At 38.4% G+C, this 20591-nt stretch overlaps 1 protein-coding gene across 1 annotated transcript; it reads left to right on the top strand.

Moving 5' to 3' along the window:
- Positions 1 to 3988: 3988 nt before the first annotated feature.
- LOC103149421 (HRAS-like suppressor 3) lies at positions 3989 to 6540 on the top strand. The gene is made up of 4 exons (XM_007568583.2): positions 3989 to 4096; positions 4657 to 4765; positions 5364 to 5632; positions 6173 to 6540. The coding sequence occupies exons 1-4, from the start codon at positions 4082 to 4084 to the stop codon at positions 6278 to 6280; spliced, it is 501 nt and encodes a 166-aa protein (XP_007568645.1). The 5' UTR covers positions 3989 to 4081; the 3' UTR covers positions 6281 to 6540.
- The last annotated feature ends 14051 nt before the right edge of the window (positions 6541 to 20591 follow it).

Raw genomic sequence — 20591 nt, 5'->3', positions numbered from 1 at the left:
TATAGGATGATGGTTTAACTCTTATTTGGTGTTTCAGGATTTGAAAGGCATGAAGTCTACTCTAACAGAAAATTTTCGAGGCAAAGCTCCTCCTCTGATCAAAGTTTCCAAGCTTCCGCCTCACAGAGCAGCCCTCCCCCACTCAGTTCCTTCAGACTAGTCAGCACCAATTAGCAAACACCTGGTGGAATTGCACATCTGTTGAGCTCATTGTAGGAGCTACTTCTCAGTACAACGCTGGTAAAAATGTTGTTAAAAGGTTAATAGAGGAGCCATGTTGTGATCACTTCCTGAAGGCTAAGTTTCAGAAAGAGCCTGAAACTCGGCTCTTTCGAGTTTAGAGGCTTTAAGAAGCCTCTATGGGCCTCTATTGCTTCTTAAAGCAATAGAGGCCCAATTTCAAGGAGTTAAATTACAAAGTCAACTTTCTATTAAGTCTCATTTGATATATGAATCATTTTTCCAACAACTGAAGGTAACATAGTTACTTGACTGTGCTGTGAAATGGCACTATGTGCTTGGAAAATACATATAGTGCCCCTTTATCATCCTATTTTTAAAAATGAGCTTGAACTTCTGTTCCACATGTTTGAAAACCTTCACTGTGATGTAAAAGATTTGCTGACATAAATTGTAAATGCTTGATGGTAATCATCAAAAGTGGCTTAAAGAGTTATTAGGTGTAGGGGGCAGTTACCTTTTCACATAGTTGATTTGCTTCACTTTCTTCACCTTGTCAACATTTATTCTCATGGCTGGTTAACAGCATCACCTGCTGGATGCACACACAAACAGTGAGTGTGGGTGTTCACACATGGACAAGCTCAAGGTTCTTGGTTTGCACTGCAAATGATCACAAAATGTAGCTTTTTAAAAATTTATTATGAGGATTTTGATGTAAGATTAAAAATTCTCCTGATGTAACTTCCCGATAAGTAAGTGTGTTTTCTGAGAAGAAAAGCGAGCTGGTCCCACATCGCTCTTCCTGACTGGAACAGTCACACTAACAGGCAGACCGTTCACCTGGGGACCAGCAGCAAGCCGAGCTGATAAATCCTGACAACTGATACAGGACTGAATGCTGGTTGAAATCTGTCCCACTGCACCGAGAAGCCAGCTTGTTAAATAAAAAGTGACTTTTGTACGCACTTTTGCTGCCTTGGCAGTTTTTGTGTAAAGCAGCTCTTTTGTGTTCAAGGCCTGGGTTGACTTCAGATTCAACTCCATCAAAGAGCAGAGAGTTCTTCAATGAATGTTACAGCAAAAAGATGGAAAAATAAGGCAAGAGAATGTCAAATACGACCATTTTAACACAAATTTAGGGCAATAATTTCACTGACAAATAAAGTAATCCTAATATATATATATGTTCTGTCCCCATCTTTTTTGTTGTAATTAAAACCAATAACAGCTGAGAACAAGCAAAAAAAAAAAAAGAAAAAAATTTTGGGCCCCAAAAATAAAGAATTTTAGAAATTGAAGGTCTGCTTTTTATGTTTTGTGATAACACTAATCATACCAGACCCTTTATGTTTTGGACGGCATTTTCTTTTATAGATCCATTGTCAACAACAAAAAAATTGTGTATTTCAGATAGTTTAATAAAATCTTGCATTTTTAGTTTATTGCTGAGCAGATCAAAATTAAAAAAAGATATAATCCATTCAGTCCAACATGCACTGAAAGAAAAATTTTAGATGAGTCTCAAAAATGTTTTTCTGGTGAAATTATGTAATTTGTGACATTTCTTGAATCATTCACTTCCTTTTTTTTGTCATTAAAATCAAACAACTTTATGACTGTTCACCTGACTTCCAGCACTGCAGGTAGCTGGGTGAACATCACTTACACAGCAGTAGAGACATTCATGTCTAAATTCAAAAGCTCACATCGTCCCAACCAAGTGAGTGCCAACCAAGTTTCTGTGCCTCCACATTTCACCCAGAAACAACTGGAGTTTGTTGGAATTTTACGTGATATGACATCACAAAACTCATGCAGTTGCCTTACAATAACACAGAGATGCTAGGAAAATATTGCCAAGTGTAACGCTGACATTCGTAACAACGGGATGAAGAACAAGAAGACAAAAGCCGGCGAGACGGGGAGCTCCACAGCTGCTGCTGCAGAAAGGCAGCCATGACAGATGTAAAGGGAGATGAAAGTCTGGATTCTTGTCTCCTCTCTGGCTTCTGTCTGCTGTCAGCGAGGTGAAGAGAGCTGCTACAGAGTACAAGAGTGAACAAGAAATCCTGAAGAAGAAGAAGAAGAAGAAGAAGAAGAAAAAAAGAGGAAGAAAAACGATTGTTGGCAGAGGTGCAGGATATACTGTAGTACAGCTGTATTTAATAAAAAGCACAGCCGTGTTGATGTGAGCGAAGGGAATTTCTCCAAACATCCTGCAGAGCTGAAACGGTCAGCGAGCTCCCTGTGATGCTCCGACTGAGGATTTCCTCTTTTAAGCACTTAATGGGGACCTGGGGAGAAATCAAATTAACAGGTATGTCAACTTGGAAACTTTCCTGAGCGTGAGGGGAAAAAAAGAACAACAAAAAAAACACAGTTTGTTTCATATTTACAGGCATGTTTTCAGCTAATATTTTCTGCTGAATGTTTAAAACATTTCCCCTCCCAAAAGAGAGAAGATAAACTTCAAAGCAAACACACAAGTTCTTATTCGCACATAATTCTCTACAATAAGCAGAAAGCACATTTCTATATTCCAAAGCAGTATTAACATTAGTGCAAAAGTAAAGCATAAAAAATATCTTGAGGTAAAATATAATAAAAAAGAACGGCTGCACTTCAGCTAAGAGTGGCATTGTTTCTGTTTTTGTTCTTTAGTGCTCAATAGAATCACATATTCTTTATCATAATAAAAGCAATAGAACAATCTAAACTACCTCTGTTTACCGCATCCATTGGTGGACAGCATCAGAGTTCATTAATCTAAGCAGCGCTATGTTCATGGGAGGAAGGAAAAAATAGGCAGTTAAAAAAGGGCCGCTTAGATGAGATGTTTTTAATTTACAGGTATTGCATTAGTATCACATTCATAGACTTGATGACACGTCGAGATTTGCTAAGCAGGAAAGATGAAACTTATTATCAATGTCGTGACATTTTTTCAGATAACCCACATTTATTCTCAAGAGATTCTCATTTCTCTAATCTCGCTGTTTCATTCTAAAAGAGTTGATGTGGTCAGACTCCGAATAAATTTTTTTAAACTACATTAAGATAAACTCCATTAGGTCTTTTTCAAAGTCAGACTATCTCATATTTGGTCGTCATTGACAGAGGAATTTACCCCAGAGGGACATTTAATTAACTCCACCGTGCCAACAGTAGGATGAGGTGCAAACACTTGAAATGAGACAAATTTAACTTTTGTGTAACTTTTCAGCAACAAGCACCTTGTTTTAAGTCAGTAATTCCTTAATGTTGATGAAAACATAATAGTTCCACTGGGAGATTATTTCACTTACAATAAGACATTTTTACATATGAAATAACCTGCCAGTGGAATTATTACAGAAATATTGATTTAAAACAAGCTCTTAAATCTGACTGAAAAATTATGTTTAAATTAATTTTGTCTTATTTCAAGCATAAAAAGATATCGGCACTTGAAGACAGACTAAAAACACTTGGTAAGATTGTGTGTTTTTGCAGTGTAATGCAGGCTCTTGGCTGCTTCACTGATCACCTGCTTTGACCTTTTCATATCTGACTGATGTGTTCCTCAGTTTCCATTTTGTTTGTTTGACATAAAACTACTGAAGTTAGCAGCTTTATGTGGGATATGAATACAGAAGCATCTCTACTAACATTTTAATTAAAACGCTCCAAAGAAAATTATTAACAACTTATTTGGTTGCAAACAAAAGTCAACAGTGCAAATTAAATTACTAGGTCAACATGGGCATGGTGTCGTTAATAATTCACAGCATGGGGGTGTGTACTGAGTCTACACTGTGTTCAGCATGCTTACGTAATCTGTGTCTGCTGTAAGTGTTTTCAAGTTGGAGAGAACATTTAGTGTAAGTTTCATTTTCTCGGAAGTGGTCCGGGTGAAGACATGGCTCCCGTTCTGGTGAGTCCCACCGTTCTGTCTCATTGTTTACCTTTCTGATCTATTTCTAAAAGCTTTTAGCTGCCTATCTTCTTACATAAAACTCACTTAACCCTTAATGTTTTGCTGGACAGCTAACCAATAGATAACTACTTACAATCACAGATATGCTTTATCCATCCATTTTCTTACAGCCTAGTGGGGTCAGGAGGCTGCTGGTGCCTGCCAGTGAGAGGCAGGGAACACCCTGGACAGGTCACCAGTCTGTTGCAGTGCATCACAGAAACAAATGACCACACACACCTAAGGAGAATTTAGAGAGATCAATTAACCTGACAGTCATGTTTTTGGACTGTGGGAGGAAGCCAGAGTACCCAGAGAAAACCCACTCATGCATAGGGAGATCATGCAAGCTCCATGCAGAGAGACCCCAGGCTGGGAATTGAACCCAGAACCTTCTTGCTGCAAAGCAGCAGTGCTACCAACTGTGCCACTGTGCAGCCCAGATTTGCTTTATGTCTGTGTGTAACTCTTCACTTTTTCCCTAAAACAATTTCCTTTTTTCCCCCATTCTGTTAAAGTTTGACATAGATGCGAAGCCGGGGGACCTGATAGAAATCTTTGGTGGGGTGTATCACCACTGGGCTGTTTTCATCGGAGGAAATGAAGTCATTCATTTGATTCCTTCAAGTAAGTGAAGGTTTTGTGTAAAAGTATCACAACATGCTAACTTACTCTCATCATTTGAGAGATTTTGTACAGATAAAATCTTTAACTTTAATTGTCTCTCTCTGTATTTTATCAGTTATTTCCTACATTTTCTGGTTGGAGTTTTAGCTGTAAACCAGTTTGTCTGACGGTAAAGAGCTGCTGTGTGTGGAGTTCCTCACGGCTCCGTGCTGGGACTTATTTTGTGTTTAGAATATATCACTTAATTCAGCAGTTCAGTGATATTTCATATCATATATTTGCTGATGATATTCAGCTTTGCTGCTCATTTGAGCCTCTTGAAGTTCATAAACTGTCTATTAGAAATTTAGCTGTTAATTAATTAAATTTTTTTATTATTTAAAACAAAAGCACTGTGACTGATAATAATTTGAGGCTGATGCGTTAAAAGATTATTTTCTTATTTGTTAAACCCAAATGGAAGAATTCACTAAGTCGTACCTTCCGGTATTGCTGTGTACTTTGTTGGTTCAATCCATTTTGGGAACGATTTTGCGACATCTGTCTGTGTTAAAATACGTTACATAAAGAAGCCGTTCCTCGTTCATGTCCCATAAAGCGCACAGAGGAGGAGATCTGCTCGAGGTGCTCGCCTTCCTTGGGAGCAGCGACGCTACAGTGAGGCGTCAGAGGATCTGGGAAGTGGTTGGGTCCAACCGTTTCCAAGTCAACAATCTCCTGGACGACAAGTACCAGCCTCTTGACCCCAGCACCATCGTCAGCAACGCTGTGAAGATGGTGGGTCAGGAGCGTCCGTACAACGTCGCCACTCATAACAGCGAACACTTTGTCACCGAGCTTCGATACGGCAAACCGGAATCACGACAGGCGAGCAAATGTTTATGAAATCTCCTCAATAAAGCTTTGATATCTGCTTTAGAACAAGCTGCAAGCAAAAGTGTTTGGTGATGATTCAATGATTCAGTCTGAGGTTAATCTACATTTTCTTAGTATTTGGTTAAATTGCCTGTTAACTGTGTGTTCTATGTATTTTTGTGTTTTTATGATGTAAAGCACTTTGAAAGGCCTTGTTGCTGAAAGGTTCTTTACAGATAAAATTTGAGTCAAGGCAACTCCAAACTTTGTTGCCATTAAGTCACATTTTAACTAGTTTGTATATTTTGGGTGATTAACCAGTTGGAAGACAAATTTGTGCTTCAACATTTCTACATAATGTTCTTTACCCATGATGCCATCTGCTTTTAAAAAGCACCAGAAACCCAGCAATATTCCAAGTGGAAGGCAGCTGACCTCCCCTTGTCTCAGAGCCTCCTGCGGCTCTGAACTCGTAGCTTGTTTGAAGTTCAAGTGTCTGATAAAACGCTCGCTGTGGTTCAGTAACAGTAACGTGTGGCTCATTGTTTGCAGGTTCAAACCGCGGCTGTGATCGGAGGTGTTGCCGCCGCCGGCGTGGCGGTTGCAGTCGTAGGAGCCGCTTTGTTTTCTGCCTTCCGCAAAAATAAAGACAAAGAATGATTATGACCGAATCTTCAAAACTCTTCAGTATACCGAAAACTGTACGAAAGCATGAAGAAAGGTTTATTTTTGTAATTTAGTTTTTTTTTTCTTTGTATATTTGCAAATATTAAATAGATTTTCTTGAATGGAAATGGAAATGTATTATTTTGTATTAATTTATGATGTTTCATTAAAAATAAAAGGGAATCCTGTAGCTTTTAACTGAATTAGTGATGCTAATGTTTTTGTTGTGAATAAATACATATAATTGATTAAAATTAGACCACAGAAATGATTTGTTATTGCATGTTTACGTTTGTATTGAGTCCTCGCGAATTTACTCCCAAATCTCAGATTCCAGATATTTTAAGTCGTGATCTTTGGGTGTTACAGTTTTCAGTTTCATTCATGTTTCTCATGTTCTTATCATTTACACTCAGGTCAATCACTGGAGTTCATATTTTCTTAATTTCTGTTCTTTGTGCTCATTGGCTTGTTTGGTGCAAAAGCAAAATACAATATAGCACCAAAAATAAAGGTTACAATTCAGGCCAAAGTAAGACAGAGAGGTATATTTACATGTTATTTCCTCCCAATAATTTCAATTTGAACTTAATTTACACTTTAAAAAACTGACCAGCTATGTCCAACGACGACATTAAATTGAGGTGATTGTTGTTGACATTGTTACTAACAAAAAAATGCAATTTTATCAGTTAACATCAACTCTCCACATCTTTTTAAACAAACTTTTAAATTCTTATTTTGCAAATTATTGTCTTTCAAGATACTGATGTCGTTTTGATTTGATTCCCCTCAAAATCTTCAACTAATATTTGTCTTGAAATCATCTGACACCAAAAGTCCCGAGTATGCAACAGGTCATGAGGTCATGTACCCACTTTAAAGGTCATCACGACATGACCCCCAACAACAAACATCACGGCGGGTCAAAGTGTAAACGGTTTGGCTGTGAGTTACCTTCATTAAACTAAAGTCTTTTTTTAAAATGCAGAGTTTGCAACGTTGCATTTGGGATCAAGAATAATTGACGAGAAAAAATATTCCCAGTTGACATTATGTGATACTTATTTCAATTGAAAAAAACGTGGGATTATTTGTGGAATTATTGAATATTTTTGATAAAATCTGATAAAAAACAGTTTTACAGTGTATGGAGGCCTCAAGGCTCACCAAGCACAAACTCAGGAACAACTTCTATGTTCAATAAAAGTGAGGAAACACAACCAGATGACTTACTGGACACAAAATGATCAAGCACCTGCTTTATTGTTTTAATCAAAGTAGCGGAGAAACCTGAAGCATTTTATTCGGCAGGTTTTTATTCCCTCCTCCTCCTCAGCCTGCTCCACGGCTGCTGCTGAATTCAATCATTTGACAAAAACCTTTATTTCACCCCGCCGCGAAACACAATTTGTCCCCCTGTTGGAGCCGATTACGGTGGCGGTGAGGGATTTTTTTAGGCAATAACAGTAAAAGTGAATTAAGTCGTACCATCAGAAGAGTGTGGGTAGATTATCCTCTCAGCTTTATCATTATTATTAGATTATAAAACGTTGGCAGAATGACTCACAGCAAAGCGAACAGCCATGGAACAGGAGGGGAAAATGCTCTGGAAGAGGAAGTGAAGTTTTACTAAAGTAACGTTCCACAGCAGCGTTCCCCATGGACGTGATCGCTCTGAACAAGACGACCAATAATTAGACGCAGCATCCAGAATCAAACATCCAATGTAAACAGGAATTCTGAGTTTGTAAAAATCTAATACAGTCAGCAGAAAGGAGTTTGAAAATTGTTCCCTGGTGTTTATTATGCAGGTTTTTTGGGGGGATTTTTGGCCAGTGGCTCTTTATCACAACAGAGCAAGTCTGTAATCAGTTCATCTAATGTCTGATATCTGATGCTGGCATCTGCTGCGTTCGGAAAGAAAAATGTTTTATAGCAAAAATATTCACAAGCACTTTATTAGATTTAAGCCACAGTTGAGACTAAGGGAGATTTATAGTATGAGGCAGCAGCATACCGAGTGTAGATGTTAAGTTATGCAGCAGGTGAGCATCGATACTAATGATCAACAGATGGCAAACTGAAGACCTGATGATAATCGATAACAACAGTGAATTACAACTGAATTAGGGCTACATAGATAAAAGGTTAAAGGTGAAAATGGACAGACAGCCTATTTTTTGGCCTTCAAATGAGAAGTATTTGCCTTCTGTCCCAAGTGTTTTGTTGTTGTTTTTTTTGCATGTAGCTGAAAAATTGTCTAAATTGTCCCTCGGTCAGGAAAAGTGAGGTGAAAAAAAGAGAAACAGCGATTGTGTTCCCCAACACAGAAATGTTCAAATTTTTATTTTATTTAGTTAGGAAATGTATTCATTTCATTAAAACCAAAGCAGTTTCATATAATAGAAAACATGTCCAAGTCAATAAAATGAAAAGCAACAGAAAGAAGAAAAAAATCTCACATCATCTGCCCCGTTTGTTCCAAAAACATATTTTAAAAAATTATGATTTACAAAAAAGCAAAACTAGAAAAAAACCCAACAAAAGTCTGTATGGATTCACATTATTCTATTTCATATTTCTTGTTGTAGAAATGACCCATCAGTTTTCAAAGTGAGTCATTTAGTGACGTTTCGTTGTAGTGAGAAACACAACTGACGGCTGGACCAACAAGAGCCGTCTGTGAGAATCGACCAGGGAGCAACGAGGGCGGCTGGTGGCCAAAACAAGCAGGTACTTTAGTGGCCTGTGTCAGTCAAGAATATATAGGTTTCCCATTCAGCAGCGTGTCACCGCTTTCTTTTAGTGGTTCAAGTCTTCCAAAAGCCAGACAGAGGAGAGGTGGCGCCAGGTCCAAAGTTCCTCCAGTCGACACAAAGATCGCATTGACTGTTGTCTTTGCACCTGCTCAAGTTCGGGAGGAGATGGCACAGGCTCTTCCTGTGCATCAGACAACAGGCCACCACCTCCCTGCAAACTGTTTAATGACTCTCTGTCACTTTTTTTTTATTGAAAAAGCAAACTGGCAGATAGGTCAACAAACGAGGGCCGGTGGAAATGTCTCTGTCGTGTGAGGAGGTTTTTGTGAGGGAGGCGGCTTGGCGGGAGGTGAAGACGGGGAAAGTGTTTCCGGCATAAAGACGAGCCGGGCGGACGAGGTCGGGCGATGGAAGATGGAGGACAGGACCACCATAAACGTGACGGGGGTCAGGGTGCGCAAATACACACACACACACACACACACACACACACACACACACACACACACACACACACACACACACACACACACACACACCTTCTCTGATCTCCCAGTGAGAAAAACTCTTCCTGCAACACAAACTCTCAGTCTCTGGCTGCAGACCAGGATGGATTAGAATAACAAAAGCCTGGGTTAATGCCGTTTGTGCCTTTAAGGACACAAAGTCATTACTTAAAAAAAACCAAACAAACAAACTAAAAAAGCCATTAGACCTTCAAGTCGACTCCCCCTTTTTTTTTTTTTTTTTTTAATCTGATTGCTTGTGGTGAATTTTAAACATAGCACCGTTAGCTATGTGGTCTGATTCCAGTTCCATTTCTGCTCCATCTGATCAAACCATGTAGATCTGGGTTTTAATGCTATAGCCTGAGTGCTGATTTTTGTGCTTTTTTTTGGTTTTGTTTTCAGATTTTTCACCAAACCTGTTCACTCTTCATTTTGAAGGTTGATGTTGGCAGAAAAGCAGGAGAGACATTTTTCAAATGAAACAGAAAGAAAGCTTTGAAGCCATGGAGAAAGTTGGGATCTTGTGTTAACTTTGGAAAACAGAGACTCAAATATCTGCAGTTCTGCCTTTCAGAGGGTTATGCATTCATCTAAAAACTTAGGACACCACATAAATGTTAGCTCCTGGGTTTTGAGTTGTTTTGGTGCTTTGATTTGATTCTAGTTTCACTATTATTCTGTGTCAGTCTCTTTCTTCGATTAGATCAGCCTTGTTTCTATCTTACTTTATTTCAGTTCGTAGTTAGTGACTCTAGTTTGTTTATTTCATGTGTCTAGTTATTCCTTGTGCTTTAGTTTAACTATGTTCCTTATATCATTTTAGAAGTATTTAGTAATCCCCTGTCTACTCTCCCTACATTTCCCTTGGCTTCGTGGTTTTTGTTCTGCTCTGGATCCCTGTGTTCCCTGTGGTTTTTGTAAGTTTTTTTCACCATTTTGTCATGAAAACATTCTCCACCTAAAGCTGCCTCTGCCTATCTGACTCTGGGTCCACTATCATCCACACAACCATGACAATAAAAGCCTAATAAAAGCTAAAGGCTCGACAAATGAGGCAATTTCAGGTGAGGAATAAATTTGGACGCTCCTAAGTTTCTTCCCAGTTAAAATGCCTAAAATCACACACGTCACATCAGTGCACATTTTTGGGCATTTAAACCAATGATATGTCATACAATGTCAACAAAAGAGCTGCGTCAGTCCTGGAGAAAGGTCATAGCAGAAAGGTGTTCATGTTGAGGACATTCACCATCACTGGTTGTATGACATCGCTACGTGGGATGTACAATCAGTAATTCCCAATCTTTGTAGAAAATGCTTTGGGTTTATTGCCAATGTAATGGAAATGGAAGCAGAAAGGAAAGTTGAAAGTTTGAAAGGAAAGAAGGAGGCAAGGGTAGAAAAGAGAAAGAAGCTTAAAGAGAATAAAAGTCAACACTATAAAGTCTGCAGAAAGAGAAAAAAAACTACAAACACTACATGGAAATACAGCTCTGGAAAAAAATGAAGAGCCCACTGCACTGAAAACCTCCTGGTTGTTCCACCAAATATTGATTCCTGAACTCTTCCTGTGTTAAAATGTTAGTATTGTTGTTCCTAGATAAATACAAACTTGTTTTCTTTGCATTATTTGAGGTTTGGAAACACTGCATCTTTTTCATTATTTTCACCATTTCTCATTTTGTGCAAATAAATACTACAATTTTGTTTGAAATTTCCGAGACATGCTGTCAGTAGTTCATAGAATAAAAGAACAATGTTCATTTCACTCAAACGTAGACAAGTAAAAAGTAAAATCAGAGAAACTGATTGTTTTAAGTGATCCCTCGATTTTCTCCAGAGCTGTATAATAATAATAATAATAATAATAATAATAATAATAATAATAATAATATCACTGAAAAGTAAACTGCACAAGTTAATACAGGATGTATTTAGTGGAACAACCCAATGTAGAGTGAAAAACATCTGAATCCAAACTCCTGTGTGTTGCATGTAGTTTAAATTATTATTTTTTTCCATTTCATGTTCCTTTCTGCTTTATGTATCTTATATCCAAGAGATCTCCAACTTTAAAAAAAAAGTTAATTTGTTACATGTAATCGAATTCAGTTTGTCAAATTTAATCCATTTACATTTTCTTTTTAAACACGACAACTTAATATATTTCCTTGGATAAACTTAATGTGATTACTAGTAACAAATTAGATTTTTTAAAAGTTGGATCAACTGTTTTCCTTTTTCGTCTGGATGGGTCACCAGTCCATCACCTCTAAGGTTTTAACATGCCCTTTACATTAACCTGCTTTCAGTTGCAATGAGGAAAAAAGCCTGACAATAATCAAACGTGACATGTTTTTAACTGTTATTTGGAATCGTGTTATAGGCTGACAGTACTACTTAGATCACTGGTTCCCAATCTCCTGCAGCAGCTTTCTGTTCCACAGTCCAGGAAAGAGTTGCCTTCCTCCCTCTAACCCAACATGGTTGTGGGTTTAATGACCTCTTCCCAAGAAAGTCTCTATCCGTTTTATTGAAAGAGCTTGTTAAATCCTCAGACACTTGGTGATGAAAGAGCCAATACTGAAAATCCTTTTATGAGCCCTAAAAACCAACACCGTCTTCATTATTTTCCTTTGACTTATTTCTATTCTTATGCATGGGGTCAGGCGGGATAATACAGGGATACAATTTATTGGCAGAATAAAAAAAAAATAGTAAGAGTATGGCTCAGAAAGCTGTCAAATTTGATGTGATAAACCTACACAAAGTAGAGCATACTTATGAAGTGACATAAAAATGATACATGGTTTTCAGTTTCCCTAACCGATTCAGATGTGAACAGTTACATTTGTAGTCAAACCCATTAACAGTGTGACTAACTTTTATCTGATGTATTAAGTGACACAGCTGACAAGTGAGAGAGGAAGGTCTGGAGAAGTGTGAGGTTATAATCCTACTATGTAAAATTTATTATTATTTTTTTTTTAGTTTTACATCATGTTATAAATTTTTTTGATAATCAGAGCACACCTAGAGCAATGCCTTGATTCTTTCTTTCATATTTGAGAAATCCTTTAATCTCCTCAGAGTTGCAGTTCCCAAACTTCAGAGCTTCCACCTCACAGAGCAACCCCACTCAGCTCCTTCAGACTAGCCAGCAGCAATTAGCAAACAGTCAGTGGAACTGTGCATCAGCTGAGCTCATTATAGGAGGTACTTGTCAGTGCAGCACTGGTAAAATCATTGTTAAAGGCTTAACAGAGGAGCCATGTTGTGATGACTTCCTGAAGGCGGAGTTTCAGAAAGAGCAGCAGTTTTTAAAGAGACAGAGGCCCAATTTCAAGGCGCTAAATTACAAAGTTGAATTTCTTCAGTCATATTTGATATATATAGCATTTTTACAACAACTGTAGATAACATAGTTACTCGATTGAGCTATAAAATGTGCCTGGAAAAAACGTTTCAAAGCGGAAAGAGAAACAAAGACGCCGTCTCCGAAAGCGAAGTGTGGTGTGCTCTCTGTCCTGACCTGAGGGCTCCCTGCCTTTCTTGGGAAGGCGACCAAGGAGAGGGCGGCCGGAGGAAATGCCTGAGGCCAGGTCTCTTCTTTTTTTCATGGCATCGTTATAAACATATAGAGCAATAACATGTCCTGCATGTAACTCTCTCAGCCCACTGAACGGTGGCTTGTGTCTGAAAAGCAGCACTGTGTTATTACCTCCTGCTATGAATGCCTTCTGTGTGTGCGTGTGTGTGTGGGCGCAAGTGTGTGTGTGTGTGTGTGTGCGTGTGTGGGCGGGGGTGTGTGTGTGCGTGTGTGTTATCTGCCTCCTGATCCTCATACCTGCATGTCTGCTCATGTGTTTGTTCCTCACAGGAGTTAGGCACGTAGGTAACGGTGCATATGTTTATTTTTACATGGCTCCTGCGTAAACGATCCCACTTGGCTGGACACAGGGGCTGATGCACCAGATCACTGACCGATCAGAAACAGGCTGCAGGTAAATGGTGGTGATTGTGCATCTGATGAATAGACATATCTGTGCAAAACAGAAATAAATAGATCTTTACATCTACAGAAATAACCTAACCGCCCCCCCCCTAACCTCCACCCACCTTCCCACTGACGGTTAAACACTAAAAGCCTGTCAAGGCGGCTTGTTTTATGTAAGTGTGTTTCACTGATTGCCTACAGTGTGAGCATTGTGGGAGAATTCTTTCCTAGAAGCTTGTTTACATGTTTGGGCAGTATGATGTAAATCCCCCATTTCTTGAAACCAAGTACTTTTTTTTTGTAAGTTTAATCCTGTGGTTCTCCGTTTCATACGATGGAGTGTAAGAGTCACGTTGAGAAAATAAAAAGATGAAATGAAGAGAATAAAGCCATAATATTACGAGAATAAAGTTGCACAGCAATAAAGCCGTAGTATTACGAGAACATATTTGTATTACAAGTATAAAGTCATGACATTACGAGAAGAAACTCATACCATAAAAGTCAAAATAATACACAGTTATTAAAAGAATAAAGTCATGGTACTATTGCTTATTCTTGTAAAATAATGTTTTATTCGTATAACCCTGATTCTCTGTTATACATTGTAATGTTGAAGTCCATAAAAAAATAAATCTCACCAAGTTTTTATGTGACGAACAGTGTTGCCACGGCTATCTAGGAAATTTAATCTGACTACTGATTACTCACCAACCCTTTAAAAAGTGACTTTGTTACTTTAAAGATTTTAACAACAAAGCTAACAGCGTTTTCTCTTCATACTTCACATTTCCCACATTTCACATTTCAAATTTTGCTTAAAATTGGTTCTCCCCGTTGATTCCCAGTCGTTCCTTTCCTTGGATTCATGGTTTTTTTTGTTCTTCTCTGGCTCCTTGGGTTCTCTGTGATTTTTTTGTGAGTTTTTTTTAATTTTTTATATCATTTCTCTGTTTCATTAAATCCTCTACACTGCTTTATGTCTCAGCCTGTTGCATTTGGGTCCATCAACAAACACACATGTGTTGGTCTGTCACATAAAACTCCAGTTTGACACTTTGAAGCTGTAATGTGCCAAAAATGGATAAAGTTCAGTCAGATTGAATTATCATTCCAATTCAAAATAAAAAAAGACATACTTTAAAATAAACTGACACTTCCAAATATGACTTTTTACAGTGTGAATAAACTACATCTTTGTCTCTCTTGGAATGATTTTTATATATAGAACATTTTTATGTCACTGATCTGAAGAGTTTCTCCCTATTTAGTCAGGCTTGTGGTAATATATTTCCCTTCAAACACTGGTAAAATTATCTTTTTGTTTAAAGCAAGGTGGCAAAAAATAATATAAGCCAGTGCAGATTCCATTTTTAAAAACATTTTCCAATTAAGAGCAATACATTTTCTTTCATTTTAATTTCAAATCTCACCACCAATAACATATCCAGCATGCTGATCCTGATTCCCACATTTCAGCATTTTTTTTTTGTGGCCACATTAATGTTGCCAGTATCCTGTTAACGATCCATATTTTCTGCTCCAAGAAAACAGAAGCTTTCTTTTTTTAAAACGAGTCCGTGTTTCAGAGCCAGCGATTCCTCCCTTTTCCACAATTTCGCATTCTCATATAGATATATTTTGGGTTGGGAAGCGGTTCTGGCGATGCACGACGAGCCCATGGATTATTGTCATGGCCAACCCCGATATTATAGAATTACAGTCAGACAGAGCGACTCCTGCTGCTCAGCGGACAATTACCCTGTGGCCTGGATCTCAGTGGGAAAGTTGCATTAGAAGAAAACCTCAGTCGTTTTAGTCTTTTTACTGCAGATAATGTGTCAATATCCACCAAAGTAATCACAGTGGGGCTCAGAGGGGACTGACTCCCCCTTAAAAGGAAATTAACTGCTGACTATCTTAGGCAAAACAGAGACAGTATCTACAGCAGACCGGGATAACCTTTATCTAATCTAATCTAATCTCCTCAATTTAACATTTGGATCCCTTGAGGTAAACAAAGCAAACAGCCCAATCATTTTTCAGATGCCAAAACGTCCCAGGAGCTCATCAGAGACTGCAGCCATCTGCTGATGTCTTCTTGCCGATATCTCTTTCTCTGCTGTTTCAGCTCCTTATTCTGCAGCGAGCTGCCTCCATCTAGTGGTGAGAATGAGTTATAGCTCACAATCGGAACCGTGCATCTGACACTGTGAAGCTGGGCACAGAGGAACTGGCATCTCCAGGTGGCAGCATGACTCCATCAGCGATTCCTCTGGGCCAGGGGTGCCCAAGTCCAGTCCTCGAGAGCTACCATCCTGCAAGTTTTAGAAGTATCCTTACTCCAACAGACTGGGATCAGCTCTACAGAGGCCTGATAATGAGCCATTCATTTGATTCAGGTGTGTTGAAGCAGGGATGCATCTGAAAGTTGCTGGATGGTAGCTCTCGAGGACTGGATTTGGGCACCCCTGCTCTGGGAGAAGGACTTCTACACCTTCTAGTGCTATCGTTCATTCCAAATGGTTTTTGTAGAACCATTTGGAGGTCTTTTCTTTTGAACGATGCTCTTTTAATTTGTTTTTTTTTTTAAATTCAACTTTTAAATCATATTTTCAGAATGAGACAAAATAAGATAGGATAAAAAAACAGAAAATCTATTTTCAAACACCTAACAAAAGAGTAAGGCATATGTTTAACAAGTGAGACAAATAAAAACTAAAATAAACTATTAGTATTAATTTTAATATCATATATTTCAAATCCAGCTGAACTATCTCAAAATATCTTGAAAATGATCCGATTTAAATGTAACGTGTTAACTTAGCTAACATAGCTCTGTTAGCAACATGCTAATGTAGCTTGTGTCTGTTTTGTTAGCAAGGCTAATTGGCTAGCTTGTCTCTGTTTGTTAGATCACTGCAGTTTAATTTCACAACTGGAGAGTTTCCATACTTAACAATAGCATTGCTTTTGCTTTTTACTTTTTTGAAAACTGTTTGTTGGTAAATGAAGGTGACCAACTCAAAGGGAACTAATTCCTTTGTTCATTTTATTGTCTATTTGAAAAACTATACTTTTTACATGCAACAGTGTTCTCTACTGTTTCTGGCAGGTTCTATTATGAATCTGAGGTAAGTATTTGTTCATGCAAGTCTGACAGTTTTGTTTGTTTGTTTTATTTCATCTCATGTTTAAAACTCTGGTCCTCTATGGCACTGTTGATTTGAAATCATTTGACTGAAATGAACTGCAGGTTTGTTATATTAAATGGACACATAACTTTTCTTGTGTTCGATTTTTACATTTCTTTTCTTACTTTCGATTTTGATTACTATGTCTAAGAATGAAGTGAAACTTTGGAAAAGTTTAAGACTGGTAAAATGTTGTTTAAAAACTACTTTGTTGCCCTCAAGTGTGGGCTAATTAGCTACTTACTAAATAGCTTATTTAGCATTCTAGCTACCTGGCTACAACCCTAGGTATAGAATTTCAGCTACCTACTATTAAATCATTCTGCCCATGGTTTTTTATAGAACAATGAACAGAATGGTTCATGGTTCTAGTCGGAATGCTAAATAGCTAGGGAGCGACTTGGCATTCTAGATGCCTAGCTAGAATGCAATACTGCGAAAAACTGGTCAGTTAATCTTTGTGTACATTAATTACAAGTGTCAAAGCAACAGAAATAAGACCTGTATTTCTAGTAGACTATCTGCTACCAAATTGTAATAAATAGTCTGACAAAAAGCTCTAATCACCAGTAGTTATTGTGACATTGGAAGTCTACTTTAATCTTGGCCTCTTTTGGACTAGCCTTTAGCTTCAGCCTAGGGTAGCAACTAATATTATTTATAATATATGAAAATGTCAAATGATGACAAGACCAAGTGCTTATGTGTTTTTAAAAGGTAATTTAGTATGTTAGCCATCTTTCTGTGCTAGTAAATGTCGACAGTGTTCCACAGCCCCGCTTTCACACACCAAACAAGTCATTCAGTTCCATGAAGACATGTGCTCGTTTTCCACTGGCTCTACTAGACCTGGCTCCACTTTACCCAGTCCGCCTTCAGATGCTTTCCACTGCTGCTTTTTTCCGTCAGGGCCAAGTCGATACTGAGTGTGATGTAAGCTTTGCTGTTGTTCTCTGATTGGTCATCATGGTCAGATGTAAGCGTAAATAGAGAGGAAAAACAACGGCAGCCACTGGAGGTTGGCCTGGCCTTCGTCACCTCGGTGTTACAGGACACATGGTGAGGTTTTACTTAGCTTTACATGCAAGTACCTAAAAGTTAGCTAGTATTTGTGTGTGTGTTCTCTAATCTCGCAGCGAACCATAAATCAGCAGCTGTTAATGGAAGTCAATTCTCGCTGGTTTAACATTGTAAAAGAGCCAGGTTGCTGAGCATGAACTGAGCGCTGTGTCCAGTGCCTTGTATTCAACTGGTCTGTCCTTTACACACAGGGGCGCAACTACATATTATTCAGGTGGATGTGGAATCATAAATCGCCCCCCCTCCCCCAAAGGAAGATACATAAGGGTGAAGGAGTGTAGAAAACATACGGTCGCTCTATCCGTATGAGTGACCGTAAAAAGTAACTACTTAGGATGTCATCCAAGAAAAAAATAAATAAAGGATAGACTTTTCAAAGTCACGTCCACCTTTTTATCCATTGATTTTAAATGTTGGTTCTCATACGATGTCTTTAACAAGCATGTGAATCTTCAGCAACGTTGCCCCCTCTGCTGAGCTGCCATATCTTTCAAGAGTCACAAAAATCAGACATGTTCTATAATAATAGTTCACAACGTCTGAACAAATTGAAGTCTTGCTTGGAAAAGTAATAATTGGAAAAATAATTATTGCAAAAGCATATTTATGCCGCCCCCCTTGCTCCTAGCAGCGCTGCTCTATGATTGATTGTATTAGTGATTTCCGGTGTTATTACAGCAGGTGCACCAAATGTCTGGTTTGGTACCTCATCATATTTAGTTAAGTGTATTTTAAAACTACCAAGTTTAGCCTAGACCTGAATTACGTTCATGAAGGATCCGATTTTTTTGAACGGCTCTTTACCATTAACAACAGGACTGGAGTCTCTGTTAGTGAGAGCCGTTCTTTGTTTTTTGGTTGTTTTTTTTTGCTTATAATGCTCTGCACACACCGCAGTAGCTCTTCACTGTCTGTGTCCGTTTATTTGAGTGTGGTGTGCATTTGTGTCAATTCCCACTGAGTCATTGCCAGTAGAACCTTTCACTGCAGTTGCAGCTGTAAGTCTTTTGGAGTCTACCAGCTTTGCACACCTGAATATTGAAAATTGTTGTCCACCCTTGTTTGCAAAATGGCTCAAGCTCAGTCAGACTGAGGAGTGAGTATGTGTAAACATCCATTTTCAAATTTTGCCACAGATTTTCAGCTGGATTTATGTCTGGACTTTGATGTTTTACCATAAATAAAATGTGACCTAAATCATTCTGTCGTAGCTCTGATTGTATGTTTAGGGTCATCGTCAATGAACCTCTATCCTAATCTCTTGCAGCCTCTAATAGGTTCTCTACCAGGATAGACCTGCATTTAGTTCCATCCAGTTTCCCATCAACAGGAAATAATAATAATACAAACGTAAATCTTTCAAGAATAAATGAAAAATCTTCAGAAAGGCTGAAGAGGTTTAGTCAAGATTACTTGAAAAGATTTACAAAAGAGTCTGGCTCCTTGTAAGCAAAACACAAAGAGCAGTATAAGATTTAAATCTTTGCTGTCATGTTTGTTAAGACATGAGACCATAGTGCAAGTAACAATCAAAGAACCCCAAAACATAGCTTGAGATGTTAATTTGTAAATGTGTACAGCAAGATGATTCTTTGAGGAAAACGGCAGCAGTCCATGTCAACGTTATAGGAAGAGGCAAGTTGTTAATGTCTGAGATCTGATAGATTGATTTTGAAATGAAGAAGAAAAGGTTTTGTGCTGATTGAGAAGGGGTGGTGCTCCAGGAGGAGGCTAGCATATCCGCAGAAGTTGAGGTTGGCAGGGTTTGTTGCCGATTGTCTCTTTGTCCTAATTTTATGTTGAAGGGACGGAGTGATTAACGGTGGATAGGCGAGTGAGTCAGGGGAAACCCGGGATGGTGGTTCTACAAAGGTGGCCAGAGGAGCAGTAGGTGTGTTTCCATTGATCATATAAATTCACAATTTGACATTTCGAAAATAAATTTGCTTAATGGAAACCCGCCGATGAAAAGTTTTGGCGCTAGGATGAGGAGCAACACGAGTCACATGATCAACAACAGGATGTTGCCGCTGGCTCAAATCACAAAGAAGATGGGAAGTAGTTGGAGGATCGTGGTGTGGCATGGTTCATAACTTTTCATGTGAAGTAACTTATTTACATTTGATTTTAATTGAGAAATTGTGGTTTTTTGACATTAACAGAATATTGACAAAGTTTTGAGCATGTTTGTAATGGAAACGCAGGTAGTGAGGAGAGTTGTGACAGAGTCCTGGGTGAAGTTCTCCTAACCGATGCACAGAGGAAGCAAAGTACTGCAGTCCAGGAATGTAATGACAGCAAGAAAATGAAACATTTTTGAAACAGAAAAATGAGTGTCAGAAACTTAAGGCACTTTTAGACACCAGAAGTACAGAGCCTGTACTTCTGTTTTGGTTTAATGCCCCAAATCTCATGATACACGGCTCCCTTCATCCTATGCTTAATACGGTGCAGTTGTCCTGTCAGTTTAGCAGAAAAGCACACCCAACCCATGATATTTCCACCCAAAACATGATATTTCCACCCCAATGCTTGGGGTAGGGTTGGTCTTCTTGAGATTAGTCTTCTTGGAGGAAGAAGGTCGAGATTGTGCTCGACCTTCTTCTTTTGGAGTTTATCCCAAAAAGTTCCATTTTAGTTTCATCTGATCACATACTTTTAGTTTCCTGTGGGTTCTTAGTTTTTTTTTTTTTTTTTTTTTTTTTTTTTTTTTTTTGCAGTAGTGACCTCTACAGATGGGTTGCTTTCTTTTGTCTTTTTCTT

Source organism: Poecilia formosa, unplaced genomic scaffold (assembly GCF_000485575.1).
Source record: "Poecilia formosa unplaced genomic scaffold, Poecilia_formosa-5.1.2 Scaffold227, whole genome shotgun sequence".
NCBI classification, from domain to species: Eukaryota; Metazoa; Chordata; class Actinopteri; order Cyprinodontiformes; family Poeciliidae; genus Poecilia; species Poecilia formosa.
This window is presented reverse-complemented; position numbering and strand designations above follow the sequence as displayed.

Excerpts from the sequence above, each read along its gene's own strand:
- LOC103149421 (XM_007568583.2), top strand. Across the intron at positions 4,766-5,363 it reads CATTCATTTGATTCCTTCAA|CGCACAGAGGAGGAGATCTG; the intron begins GTAAGTGAAGGT and ends TGTCCCATAAAG. Across the intron at positions 5,633-6,172 it reads GCAAACCGGAATCACGACAG|GTTCAAACCGCGGCTGTGAT; the intron begins GCGAGCAAATGT and ends CATTGTTTGCAG.